The following is a 13,302-nucleotide window of genomic DNA, read 5'->3' as shown; positions in this document are numbered from 1 at the left end:
ATCAAGCATCAGAATCTCATCACTGTGATCTTCATGCCTTGTATGGCCAAATATATCATTAGGCATTTTTGTTTTAGTGGTTATTTATTATTAAATATCTAATTCTTAATTCTATAAAAAAGGGCATAAGCTTGTCATATGATCCCGGGACCTCAATATATAAGCAGTCACCAGCAGAAACAGTATAAACAGTGCCGGAAATCATGTTTGAGTGCTTAATTCTGTAAATATTTTTCCCTATTGAAATCTTGACATTGCCCTCAGGGGTTGTAATAAATTGTAATTGCCCACCTACAGGTAATTGGTAATAATTCAAATTATTGTTAAATATGTACAATGTTTTAACTGTTTTATCATCAATATCTGTAAGTATGCTGTTCAGGTGAATAATTAACAAAGCACTGAGTTTAGATATTATATCAGAAGAGGGTTGTGGTGTTGGCAGCTCCATAATAGCCTGTTTTTTGAACCCAAATAAGTTCATAGGCATATTTATTTATTTCAAATCATGCTCTGGAATTGGGCATTGATTCCCATTTTTCAAATCACAATGACCCCATGGTAGAGTATGTATGCCACATGATAAAATGCATCTCTTATCATCATGTGGGTCCAGAGCCACTTTTCTTACAACATTGCTAGTCAATAAGTGATCCACACTCTGAATTCTGGATTCTGATGTTTTGATTGTGCTACATGATTTGAGGCAATTTTTATAATCTTCAAATTCAAGCTCTTTGTCTACAGTTACTCTGCCAATGCCCTTGGCTTTTTTGGCAACAGCACCACTACATGTTTCAAAACTGTACATCTTGGCCCTTAACCCAGCAAATGCCACAATAACATCACCAAGTGTCTCATCTTTTAACTTGCCAGGCACCTTTTTGTTGTGGGGTTGAATCCTTGTATGTTCACTGCTATCAAAATATTCAAGCAATTCAGGCTGTGCTATATCTTGATAAACATCTTCTGTTTGAATATCAAGAACAAAACTATCTGTGTCCATGTACATCAATTTTACACAATTACCATAAAAAGGTTTCAGCACATTATAATACAATTTTAACATGTGTAATTTGGCCAATTCCAATATTACAGCCCCTACATAAATAGGTTTATCAAACTTAATCTTTGTTTTTTTCATGTTGAAAAGTGCCATATTTTCATCATAAATTCTTCTATAATTGAAATTAGGCTTTGCAACCAATTTTTTGCTCAGGCTGGGGTCAGTAATTATTTTAACATCGGTATGTTTTCTGACATTTTCAATAGTTTTGCCATACACAGAATTGACCATCAATTTAAACAAAGATTTATCAAATTGGCTCATTGCAGATGTTCGAAGCTCTGTGTTTGTATCAATATATTTCTTCAACCATCTTGAGTGCCTGAACCTCAAAACTTTGCCAATTTTGGTCACTTGAACACCATGATTCATCAGGAACTGGAGGTTTTTGTAATATATGACATAGCCCTGTTTTGGCTCCAGTGTCATCATCAATTTCTTCTGTTTAGAGCCAGGTGAGCACTTAACCTCAGGAATTGGGGGCAGATCAGAAAATTTGTTGTGTAAATTATCTGGAATTGTCAGATCAACCTCTAAGAAGAGGCCATAGTCACTGTCATCAAAATCCTTAAGATTCTCAATATTAAAATCTTCGACCCACTCAAGCCCTGCATATGGCAGTTTATCCATCATAGCATAACCATACAGGCTGTTTGCATCCACATGCAGTATATAATTTGATGGCAGTGCTGGATCATAATCAGGAATATATTTATTATTTGCTCTGGCATATCTCTGAGAACATTGCACCATCCCTCCTCTTATACATTGCTCCATAAACAGATACATATCTTGATCTTGGATCAGATCCAATTGCATTTCAGTGTTTAAAAACATTGCAGCCCATGCTAGACCTGGGGCACTGTAAAAATAAATTGGATCTAGTTTATAATTTTGCATGGAAGATTTTCTGAATGCCTGCAATATATCAGCTAAGAGGGTCACATCAAGTTTTAAATATGCCATGTGATAATCACCAAATGTCTGGCATTTTAAATTGTTCCACATCAATTGGGCATGATGGTAATCATCATCAGTAATTCCAGATCCTCTGATTTTGCTGTAAAACTCTTGTTGTGGTGGCAGAGCACACTCATCAAATTTAGAAAAATCTGTAACCTAATCATATGGATATACACCCTTCCGCCTAATTAATTTCAGGTCCTGATTTGGAAACAAAGCACATGTGATTTTGAATTGATCATCAGATAATTGAGTGGCCAGTGTAGCCAGGCTAGCCGATAAAATTCTGTATGAATCAAGAAATCTTAAGTGAATAGGAACACCATTAACTTTAATTATTTTGCTAATAGCAATATATTTCTCATCATTTTCAGCTAAAATATTTAAATTCTGCTTCTCAAACCCCTCGTACCTGATCAAATGATGAAAATCATAATTGGATGCTCCATGGCAAAATATAGGGACAAATTTTGGTCTCTGGATCTTAATATTACAGCTATTACACAGGGCCATTTTGAATTTACCATCTGTATGGGAATGGTGTTTCACCTTGATTTTTGTATCTGAAAATTCAGAATCACATACCGGGCATTTTTCTGCATTGTTGAAATCTTCAATCTGTTTCTCTGTTAAAGGCAACATAGGTTTTGATTTTAATAAGATATTAGATGCTATGTCATAGCACTCATTTTCTATTCTATGTGCAAATTTTTTGATGGCATCTGGTCCCATGTATGAATCTTTTTTACTAACAACACCATCCTGTACAATCACATAATAAAAGCTGGAAGGTTCATGTAATTGATATGCTGTAATTGAAGATTCCTCAGGGTCTGGGCTACAGAATGCAAGAGGTTTGAGATTTGATTCAAAATCACAGACTATATATGCTGGGTGTTCCATCAAGGCTTCAAACTTTTTGAATTTTGCATTTTCTCTTGGATTGGGCATCACCATATGAACAGGTTTATGATTTTTACAGTATTTTAAATGTTCAATTAACTTGTTTTTAGCAATTTCTGCATTCACTTCCCGAACCCCATTCACCATTTTTCTACCATCAAATACAGATAAACATCTTCTGCACAACTTGAATATTGTATTGGATTTGTCTAGTTGTGTTCTCACTAAAGCTTCAAGATTATGTATCAGAGTGTAATGATATGTGCCATCCCCTTCAATTAAGAGCAGATCAATCGGAACAGCAGAATCATCATCAAATGTACTGATTCTGAGAGGTGCTATCAAGCAATTGCCACGGCCAGTAGAACAAGTAAATACATTAATAGATAATTGTTTATCATTGATATTCCTGGCCTTTTTTTCAAATTTATCAATATTCTGAACAGACATTGGATATTCTAAACCCTCCATTGCCTCATCAAAATCGTGCTCATGTTGTTTGTAATAAGTTATTCTCTCTGGATTTCTTGAAACTGGATACAAAGCAGCTAAAATACACCACAAAAAGCATTTCTCATCATTATTTTTTATATTAACCACGGCTGTTTTGTTTTTAATATTGGCAGGTAATGGCAAATATGTAGATCCTTGTAATGGGCTGAATTCAGAAATATTAACATATAACTTGTGTGGAGAACCGCATAGGCTCCATCCAGACTCTTTTGCCGCAAATTCAGAGTGTTTAATATTTAATTGATCTATCAAACTGCTTATTATTTTGTCTGAATTTGCATTTGAATATACCGGTACAGTTTCTGTTATGTGGGGCTGTGTAAATTTTGTGCCATTTGGTTTCTTATATTGTGTAAATAATTTGAGGGACAGCTTATAAGAGCCATTTTGTGCATTTAGAATTGCCTGCACATCAGGATTTACACTGTTCAAAAAATTCTTAATGCCACAATTTGGCTCTGATACAAACCGATAATCTCTTAATTGGCCATTAAAACTGCTATGGATAGGTGGTTCATAGCGTGGCTGTTTTGCCGGTCCAGCATTAACAGGTGCTTCATGCTTTCTTTTCAGACCAGATGTAGATGGTTGTGGGGGCAATGTTGATGACTGTGCAGAGCAAGTACTTTTATGTTTATATGTGAAATATTCCATGCTATATTTTCTATGGCATTTAGGGCATATTTTAGTGGGAGTTCTGCATTTGTCTAGAAGACAATTTCTTTGGTGCCTGGCCCAATTGGGGCTGGATATATTTTTATTGCATTGATTGCAATATTTTTAATTTGGCATTTTTGTTGTTGGTTTATTATATAAAATTTCCTGGGGTTCAATTCAAAATTTTGTACTTAATATATATATATATTTTGTTCAGCTGTGTGCTTTGTATATTTCTTGTGTATATTTAATATGTTAATATTATTAATTTTTATCCTCGGTTTATTATATAATTTTTTTTGGGTTTTAAATCAAAACTCTATGCTTATCTTATGACAGGTTGTAAAGCTAATAGCCTACAAGTGGAAAAAGAGAATAAATATTGATCTACACAGACCTAGCACAAATACCTGCACAGATATGCATGTCTAGAATGGCAATAACCTTGTTATGTATTGATTTTTTGTATAACAGGCTGGGACAGATATAAGCCTGACTCTAAATATAAGTGGATTACAACAAACAAGCTGGATGTAACAAATATCAGATTTTTTTATACAAAATATAAGCCCTTTTTGTTCAATATATCTGAAATATATTTAATATGAATAATTATATATTAAACCAAACAGGCCTGTAGTATGAAAAGCACTGTAACAACACATCTGTACTCCTCAGCTATTCTCACAATACTGGCTGATATGTGATGCAAAATCTCTTTATATACCCTAAGCCAGTCCGAGAAGAAAAAAAACAGGAATTTCCCGTGAATTTTGTTTTTACGGGAAATTCCCGAGGTGTCATATTTTTCACGGGAATTTCCTGAGAGCTTTTATTAAAATTATCTGGCTGATGCAATTTTGTTTGCATGCAAAGCTTCAATACTCGGAAATTGTACATATTAATCACTTTGATCTAAACACTGACGCAGAGGAGAATCACTTGAAACATGCAAAGCAAAAGTTCAATGCTACCGTGTCGGGAATTATGCACATTAATCACTTTGATCTCAATACCATAAATACTGAGAATCACTTGAAACATGCAAAGCAAAAGTTCAATGCTACCGTGTCGGGAATTATGCACATTAATCACTTTGATCTCAATACCATAAATACTGAGAATCACTTGAAACATGCAAAGCAAAAGTTCAATGCTACCGTGTCGGGAATTGTGCACATTAATCACTTTGATCTCAATACTGAAATACTGAGAATCAATCAATATGAAACATGCAAACATATGATGTAAGAAATGAGAGGGTCACAGAGCAATTCTAGAGGGTCTCTGCATATTACATTGTTTTAATATTAGATAAACAAATTGAACCTGGTATCCAATTGAATTTAAATCGGAAGTAAATATGTATGGGTGGGTGTGGGTTTTTTGGCTTAATTTCAGGTGTATCCAAAACAATATCAAAAAGAGCATATTTTTAACAAGCTTATGGACAAAAATCTGGCTGATGCAACTTTTGTAAGTGTGGGCAAATCAATCTGAGGGGGCTCATCATTTCACAGGAAATTCCCAAGGGCATTTTTACAAAAATCTTGGATTAGACAGGGTTCCACACTTGAGCAAAAAGCTCATATGGGCATGTTGAGCTTGTTTTAAGTGTAGGCAAATCTGCCTGAGAGGGGCTCATCATTTCTCGAAATGGTTATATAGCCAATACAACTACTAAATTTAGATGAATATGAATCCTAACCTACTTCAGCAGTGGCGGAAAAAGTGGGGATATTACCCCCAACTTTTGTCCCTGCAGTAGAGGTGTGCGGGATCTCGAAAAGTCGGGATCGGAACAAAATCCCGTCCGGATCCCGACTTCGGGATATAACTGCCTGACTTTTCGGGATCCCAAGCAGTAGGGAAATACCGAATGGTCATTTTAAAAGGTTGTCAATTCTCGACATTTTCTTCATTGTAAATGTATGTCTGGAACGTATAGGAAATTGTTAGTTTTTGTACCAGAAGTGAAAAAACAAGCACTTAAGATGAAAATTACGTGTAGAATTCGATATTTCAAGAGCTTCGTGAAATTCCGAACATATCCCGTCCCGACCCAAAAAATTCTGTCCCGCACACCCTTTCCCTACAGTATGGTAAACCTTATCTCCAAAGGGAAATAGTCTAAACTGTCCTTGCCGCCACTGTACTTCAGTAATATAGTTTCATAAAAATGAGTATTTTTACCTTAACGACTTTAACTATAATTTACTGGGAAAAGGTTGACTTCCTTTTGTTTAATACATGTTTAAAACATGTTTTTTTAACTCATGTTTTAAACTATGTTTAAAAGAAAGAAACATGTTTTAAACAAAAAAAACAGTTTGTTTTATTCTTATTTTTTTAAAAAAAAAACAAATTTTGCCAACCCTGCACAGAATGCACTATCCTTTGCCAACACACAGTGAATTTCCGAAAGCTCAGTAAACAATATTTCAGCAGAAAACAAACGAATAGCATGACCATGCAAACGCGCAGTCTTACACGCAGCTTGCTACGTCTTCTTCAGCAAGTATGTTTCGTGTCATCATCATACGAATAGCAGCTGGCCGTACCCCAAGTAGTTCTGCTTTCATTCTCTTCCGTGGAAAGATGAATGCAAAAGAATTGAAACTTCCTGACGCGCTCATACGACATAGAGTAGTGATGGTTTGTGCACGTACTCCCACTAACAACTTTCTTAACCGATCCTTTCCCCTTCACACTTATCACCTTCGGAGGTTTCGAAGGAACTGTGCTAACATCAGATTCATCAACATTAAATACACGGCATGGCTGAAAGTTATATCTATCCAATAATTACTTGATTTGTAAAATATCCGTTCACCTGATATGTATTGCACAGTCTTTCTCCGCTCTGCAATCGGGAACAAAGCACTTCATCCTGTCGAGCCATTGCACAATGCAATGAAAACGAATAAAACAGGCGGACTCGGCATTAACACAGCTGCCTCTGTGAATCAACATCGTGACATTATCTATATTTACAGTGAAGAAATTTTAGGAAAACTTAGTATTAAAATAAATAGTAAACACCTTAAAAATCTTCTCCCTTTCCTCTCTCAGCACAACGAACTACCAACATGTCTTCACTAACATCCACGGTTAGCTTCTATCTCGGACGAAGTGATGGTGGAACAGTTGTGCCAACCGTGTATGAGATTCACCTGAAAAGAACAGTTCGCAGTCTTACCCGACGCGCAGTATTACCCTTCTCTACTCTATATGCAAGAAATTTAGTCGATTATTGCTAAATAATTTTGACATTCCATTTCATTTTCTCACGACTGAACTGAATGAATTATATAACACTAGTATAAATTCATTCGTTTCAATGTTAATATTTTTCTAATACTGTAGAATTTTCTTGAAACAAATGTAATATATCAGTTTATATTTCAATATTTCTTCAAGCCGGAGGACAAATTAGCCCTCTTGATGGCATACGTAAGTGAAATATTTACATATTTCTTTTTTGGAAATGTAATTTTTGTCTCGAAATATAGTCAAAGTAATCAGAATAAAAAATACAGGAAGAATGGTTAGCAAATTTTATCATCGAATGTCAATTGAATTATTCAATTTACCTTATGAGTATCTTAAATACAATAAAAAATTAACGTTTTAAAATAATTCTGATTTAACACAAAAGACATAAAAGAAAAATCTCATGAAATAAATACATTTTTTATAGAAATAAATTATATTAATTTGTATCCATTGATACCTTAAATATCTGGTAGATAATAAAATTCAATATTAGACTGTCATGTTTGAATATAATTTCTTTTCAAAGACATGCATGCAGGTCTGGTCACCTTCAAGTAAATTTTAAATCAAGTTAAGTACGAAATATTTATTCATTATCTCAGGAAAGAAAATGGATTTTATCTAAGTAGGCTACATCCATTACTTTTGAAGCTTATCGTGTAGTAAAACACATTTCTACATCGAAACAGCGCCTAATACTATAGTACGTAATATACTTTCACTTAGTAATGTTACGATGTTAAATATAACAGATACTGCACGTACATACTAATTTTTGCATATATACTTTCATATTTCAATTATATTGCAGAACAAGAACCATATGTTGCTTATGGCGGAAGCAGTAAGTCAATCGAAATATTATATATTTTAATGTCTTCATTTTGTGTCATGAACTTAAAGGGAAAAATATTCATAGATGCTGGTTAATGAAATCTTACTTTGCTAAAGTTAAAAAAATCAGAAATACATTATCTGACGAAATGAAATGGCAGGATTTATTTTTTCATTTTAAGTTTCTGCCTGTTCAAGAAGGGTACAGACTTTAATCAATGAATCAATTGTAGTGAACGACCGTTTTTTGCAAGTTGATTTTACTTTGCAAGTACTTGAGGGAAAATAAGGAACTACCTCGCAAAACACAAATATAGCTATGTTATATCGAGAGACGTCATAATGGAAATTACTACAGACGTAATTACATTTATTGATCATTTACTATAAATAGTTAATGAACAAGATGTACAAGGTTAAGTGGTGAGATTACACACAGAATAAATAATAAATAATCAGTATACAATATATATTCCTAAAATTTACTGTGTATATAACTTAATTCTCACACTTTAATCGACTTCTCGCTTCATTATAACAAAACTTTTTTTTAAAAGTGACGGTGTTCAATTTTGACAAAAGTTTGCCATTTATTTGTGAGCAAATGGGTTAATCGGGACTGGGCTAACAGATTGAAGTGGGACTACTCTGTGTGTCCCACTGGAACGCTTTCCTTACAAGAAGGCGAAGTTATCACTACGCCATGGGAAAGATATATTTTTTTTTAAATTTTAGGTTATTTCCAATGTTATACCCAGTGGCGGCGATTAGCGGGTAGTTACATACCCCACTTTTTGTAATATATTCAAATTAACATTCATCCTCCATAAAATGTCTTTCATTTGCTTTTAGACCAACAAATTGCATATCCTAACGGCTCGCCGATGGAAACAGGTAAGTTATTAAGTAATCCTGGAAGTAATTTTAATGTAAGGCACCTAAACCCAATATGGCCTAGTACCCAATATAGCCTATTTGCTGTTTCCAAGTAGTTATATGTTTAATTCAACAGATGACGCTAGTATGTCATTTAGACTGTCCGAATGACGTGATTGAACCTGTTGGCCGTACCTATAGCTTAATCTCGTGATTGTGATCTACGTGATCAAATATTGCATATGGAAGTTATTACTTACTACATCTTCCAAGTGATAGGTGTTAATATCTCTAGTACATGTTATTGTACTTTACAACAATGTACTCAGTTTAGACTTTAATCTAAAGTACTGTTTATAACAATGGAAAAAAGAACACTATGTAAGGTGAACTCAATGTGGCCTTCATAGGAATATATCGTAAAGGACATGCGCAAATGTGGCATTTGTTACTCTTATGTTCACGTAGAGTGTGTGGATCTCACTAAGTATGATGAAGGACCTTTCATTTGCCCAGACTGTGATATGCAATCCATGGTCATCTGGTAACAAATAGTGACATGTCACTCGCTTGTTTATTAGTTTGTAAAAATGTTATTTCTTCGTGCAAATCTCATATGTCATTATGTAAATAAAATGGAGGTGTATCAATATACTTATCTACCTATAAAAACAACATTGTGGTAATTTCTTTACAATTTCCGTTGCATATTTTGATGTGAAAGAACAAAATATATGACTAGGCCATATTGGGTACACATGAACCCAATATGGCCTAAACGTAACTTTTTAATAAAATCTTCCCTGTGGCCATGTTATTATTTGGAACCGACTCCAATTTCCAGTAAACGTCCAGAAATGTTCCCTCTTTTGAATCTTGGGGTTAGTTTTACCTTTCTGACTTTGTACGCCATTAGAAACAGTCTAAAACCTTAGGTAGACCATATTGGGGTCAGGTACCTTAGATACGAATGTGAAGTGAAGTGTGCTACATAAGGAATACTCGTAGTTGCTAAATACGTGGAACACATTTCACAAACTAAGGATCATGATCTCCTCATGTGATGATAAAATACACACATGAATATCAATAAAATTTGACACCTATTGAAAGTAATCGTGCGAGAAATATTAAACTTAGAGTTATAATATGGATGTACTGGAGAATACGCGGTCAATGTTATTAGTACAAGACCAATGTGTACATTTTATTTAAATAATCATGTATGCCAGTATATTTACTCTTGGTAAGTTAATAAAGTTCACAACAACACTCTCTGTGTTGTAGGTCTAGAAACTGAACTTCCAGAAGATATGGATCCATTAGATGGTAAAGTACCTTTGCCCAAGCACTTAAATTCAAAATTGTCTTATTACACAGCTAGTACGAATAATAACTATTGCAGAAAACTTGTATTAAAACAAATATGAATGTAATTTTCCGAAAGTTACACAATGATATCAAATTAAATATGAATTTCTTATGCACTTATGTTCTCTTCTATAACGAATTTTGTTTCAATTTCATTCAAAGATCTTTTCATTATTCTCATTTTTACGCATGCTTTAATTAAGTCCATGTTGGCTCTGAGAATAGATACACAGTCCGTCCAGTAGGAAAGGTGACCGATTTTTTTGCCACGGAATCACCAGTGCCATCCATGGAAAAGTATATGTACTACGTAGCGACACATTTCGACTTTCTTCCGGCAAAGTTGCAAAGCACTAGCGTCAACGGTCGACGCATACGGATCTTGTGACTGACAGTACCTGCTGAACGTCGGTCGGAAACGGAGCAATGTGCCAACATTAAATTCTGTTTCAAATTGGGTAAAAGTGCAACAGAGACGTTTGAAATGATTCAAACTGTTTACGGTCGTGAGGCATTGAGCCGTAAGAACGTGTTTAAGTGGTATGCAAGATTTGGTGATAGTCCAGGGTCCAGACTCTCCAAAACCGAAGAAAGTGCGCATGCAGAAGAGCCGAATCAAAACCCTGCTCACGGTTTTCTTCGATTCCAAAGGCATCATCCACAAGTAATTCACTCCAGACGGTCACACTGTGAACGCTGAGTATTACGTGGGTATTTTGCATCGTCGATTGGCCAGGATTCGTAGAGTTCGGCCTGAATATCGGGAACAGGGCTCGTGGTCCCTGTTGCACGACAATGCACCTGTGGAGAAGAGCAGGTTGGTGCGCCAGTTTTTGGCCAAAAAAGGGATAATGGAGCTCAATCACCCCCCATATTCTCCAGATTTAGCTCCATGCGACTTCTGGCTATTTCCAAAACTGAAATTGGCGTTGAAAGGAAGGCGTTTCGACACCATTCCAGACATCCAAAAGGCTTCGACCGCGATTTTGGAGGCAATTCCAAAACAGGAGTACCAAGACTGCTTCACAAAGTTCTACAACCGCTTCAGTGCATGTATTGACTCACATGGTGTCTATTTTGAATAAATGTTATTGTAAACTACCAGGCCACAACGTCTTGTCTTTCATTTCTCATTAGTCACCTTTCCCACTGGACGGACTGTGTAGCAGGTGAACAACTTCGAACAACTCTTATAACACAGATTAGTACTTGTTATGCAATATAAATATAATTGTCCACATGCTAAAGGTATGTGCATAAATAAGCGAGACGTTACGGGACGAAAATGCCGGCATCTGCTCTATGTCACGCGCTATCTCGGCACAGAGTCAGAATGAACGCATTGTATATATTGTAAAATGGCGGCACTTGAACGTGTATATATAGCTCCATACTAAAATTGTACTTCCATGAATTGAATGTGGCACATTTTCAATCTTTCTCTAGAGTCATGAACTGGATAAGCGTTCTACTTTTTACACATCATGAGAAAGTCACAGCTGAAATGTGTCGAAACATTGAGCAATTTAAAACTTTAGTCCCTCAAAAGAGAAAGTTTTAGTGGTATTAATTACATTATGAAAGTGGTGTCACGGACAATCTGTAAGTATTTATGTTTCAACATATTACATTTTTTACTTAGTGTAATTTAGTAAATTCATTAATTAGATTATTTTAAACAGAACTAATGGGCATATTTAGAAAATAGTCCCTTACTATTCTATTTTGAACATTGTCCAACTTCCACTGTTTCAGTTATATTTCGGTTTCAAACCCTACATCTGTCCAATTATTGACAAATATTCTTTCAGCGGCTGCTGCAGAATACATAGCACTGGTTACCCAAAATTTTCAAGACGAAGAGGATCAAGAAGGTTGGAACATTTTAAAGCCCTTTTCATTGATATTTAATAATTTCGACTATATTGTGTTAAATTAAATCATGAATGTAGGAAATACGTATAATCAAGTTTTTCGCATGATTTAAGTTTCTGTATTGAAAATAAATGCTAATGTTTCACGAAATACGAATTACCACTTTCAGTGCATTGGTGCTAGGCTGTACAGTTAAACGCAGTAGAGTGGGGCGTCTTTATCATTAAATACTCGCTTTTCAATGGCGTTATGCGTGTTGCCTAACTCCATGGCGGAGAGAGTACTCAAACAGCAAGCCTTCATTATTAAATTCTCTCATTTGACAGTATCTTAGTACTTACACTTTTGTTTCAATTCTCTGCAGAAGCGCAGGTGGCATCAGCTAACAGAAACCAGGTTTGGAGACCAAATATTGACAACGGTGAGTATTTCTGTGCTTTCCTATATCACCCACATACACGAGGTAATGTCAAAAAGTCCTACACTGCTTCCCACTGTCAGTGTGAGAGCATTTGTACATGAACCGATATCGGACATCGATATCGTCAGCGCCAGAATTGAACAGGCGTTAATGGCACAGTACAGACGTTGCTCTGAATGGTAAAATTTCCACCGAGAGATCGCTACGCAGTTGGACAAATCTTGACAAAACGGCCGTCGGACTGGCAGTTGCTGCGCATCAAGCTGTGGACACAGATCAGTATTCCCCAATACAGTCAATGTAAACAAAAGACCACGTGACTTAGCAAAAATAGTTCCTTCAACTAACATAGTTTTATGTTAATTCTGGTGTTATTTTGCCCAAGAATATAATAGTCGTAGCTTTACAGATAATAATATATGGTTCCAAAACTTTCATACAGCAGCTATGTTGAGTGGTATGACTTTATCACACGGATTATATTCCTCCGCGCAAGATATCTGCACAGCTGCCAGTAGGAGCCGTATTGTCTGTTATGTTTATATGA

The 13,302-nt window shown here is 35.4% G+C and overlaps 1 protein-coding gene across 5 annotated transcripts in view; it reads left to right on the top strand.

The window, feature by feature from the left end:
* The window catches only part of LOC145991211 (uncharacterized), a 65,646-nt gene that overhangs the window by 28,207 nt on the left and 24,137 nt on the right, over positions 1 to 13,302 (top strand). For 3 of the 5 annotated variants that reach the window (XM_083127131.1, XM_083127129.1, XM_083127128.1), the window contains 6 exons: positions 7,523 to 7,555; positions 8,190 to 8,222; positions 9,065 to 9,106; positions 10,376 to 10,417; positions 12,271 to 12,333; positions 12,699 to 12,755. In XM_083127131.1, coding sequence (XP_082983257.1) covers positions 7,523 to 7,555; positions 8,190 to 8,222; positions 9,065 to 9,106; positions 10,376 to 10,417; positions 12,271 to 12,333; positions 12,699 to 12,755 — 270 coding nt within the window. The remainder of the gene's footprint in view (positions 1 to 7,522; positions 7,556 to 8,189; positions 8,223 to 9,064; positions 9,107 to 10,375; positions 10,418 to 12,270; positions 12,334 to 12,698; positions 12,756 to 13,302) is intronic. The other 2 variants (XM_083127132.1, XM_083127130.1) reach the window with 1 other exon arrangement.

This window comes from Lepisma saccharinum, chromosome 8, assembly GCF_977018435.1.
Source record: "Lepisma saccharinum chromosome 8, izLepSacc3.1, whole genome shotgun sequence".
NCBI lineage: Eukaryota > Metazoa > Arthropoda > Insecta > Zygentoma > Lepismatidae > Lepisma > Lepisma saccharinum.
The sequence above is the reverse complement of the archived record's forward strand: the minus strand, read 5'-3'. Positions and strand labels throughout refer to the sequence as shown.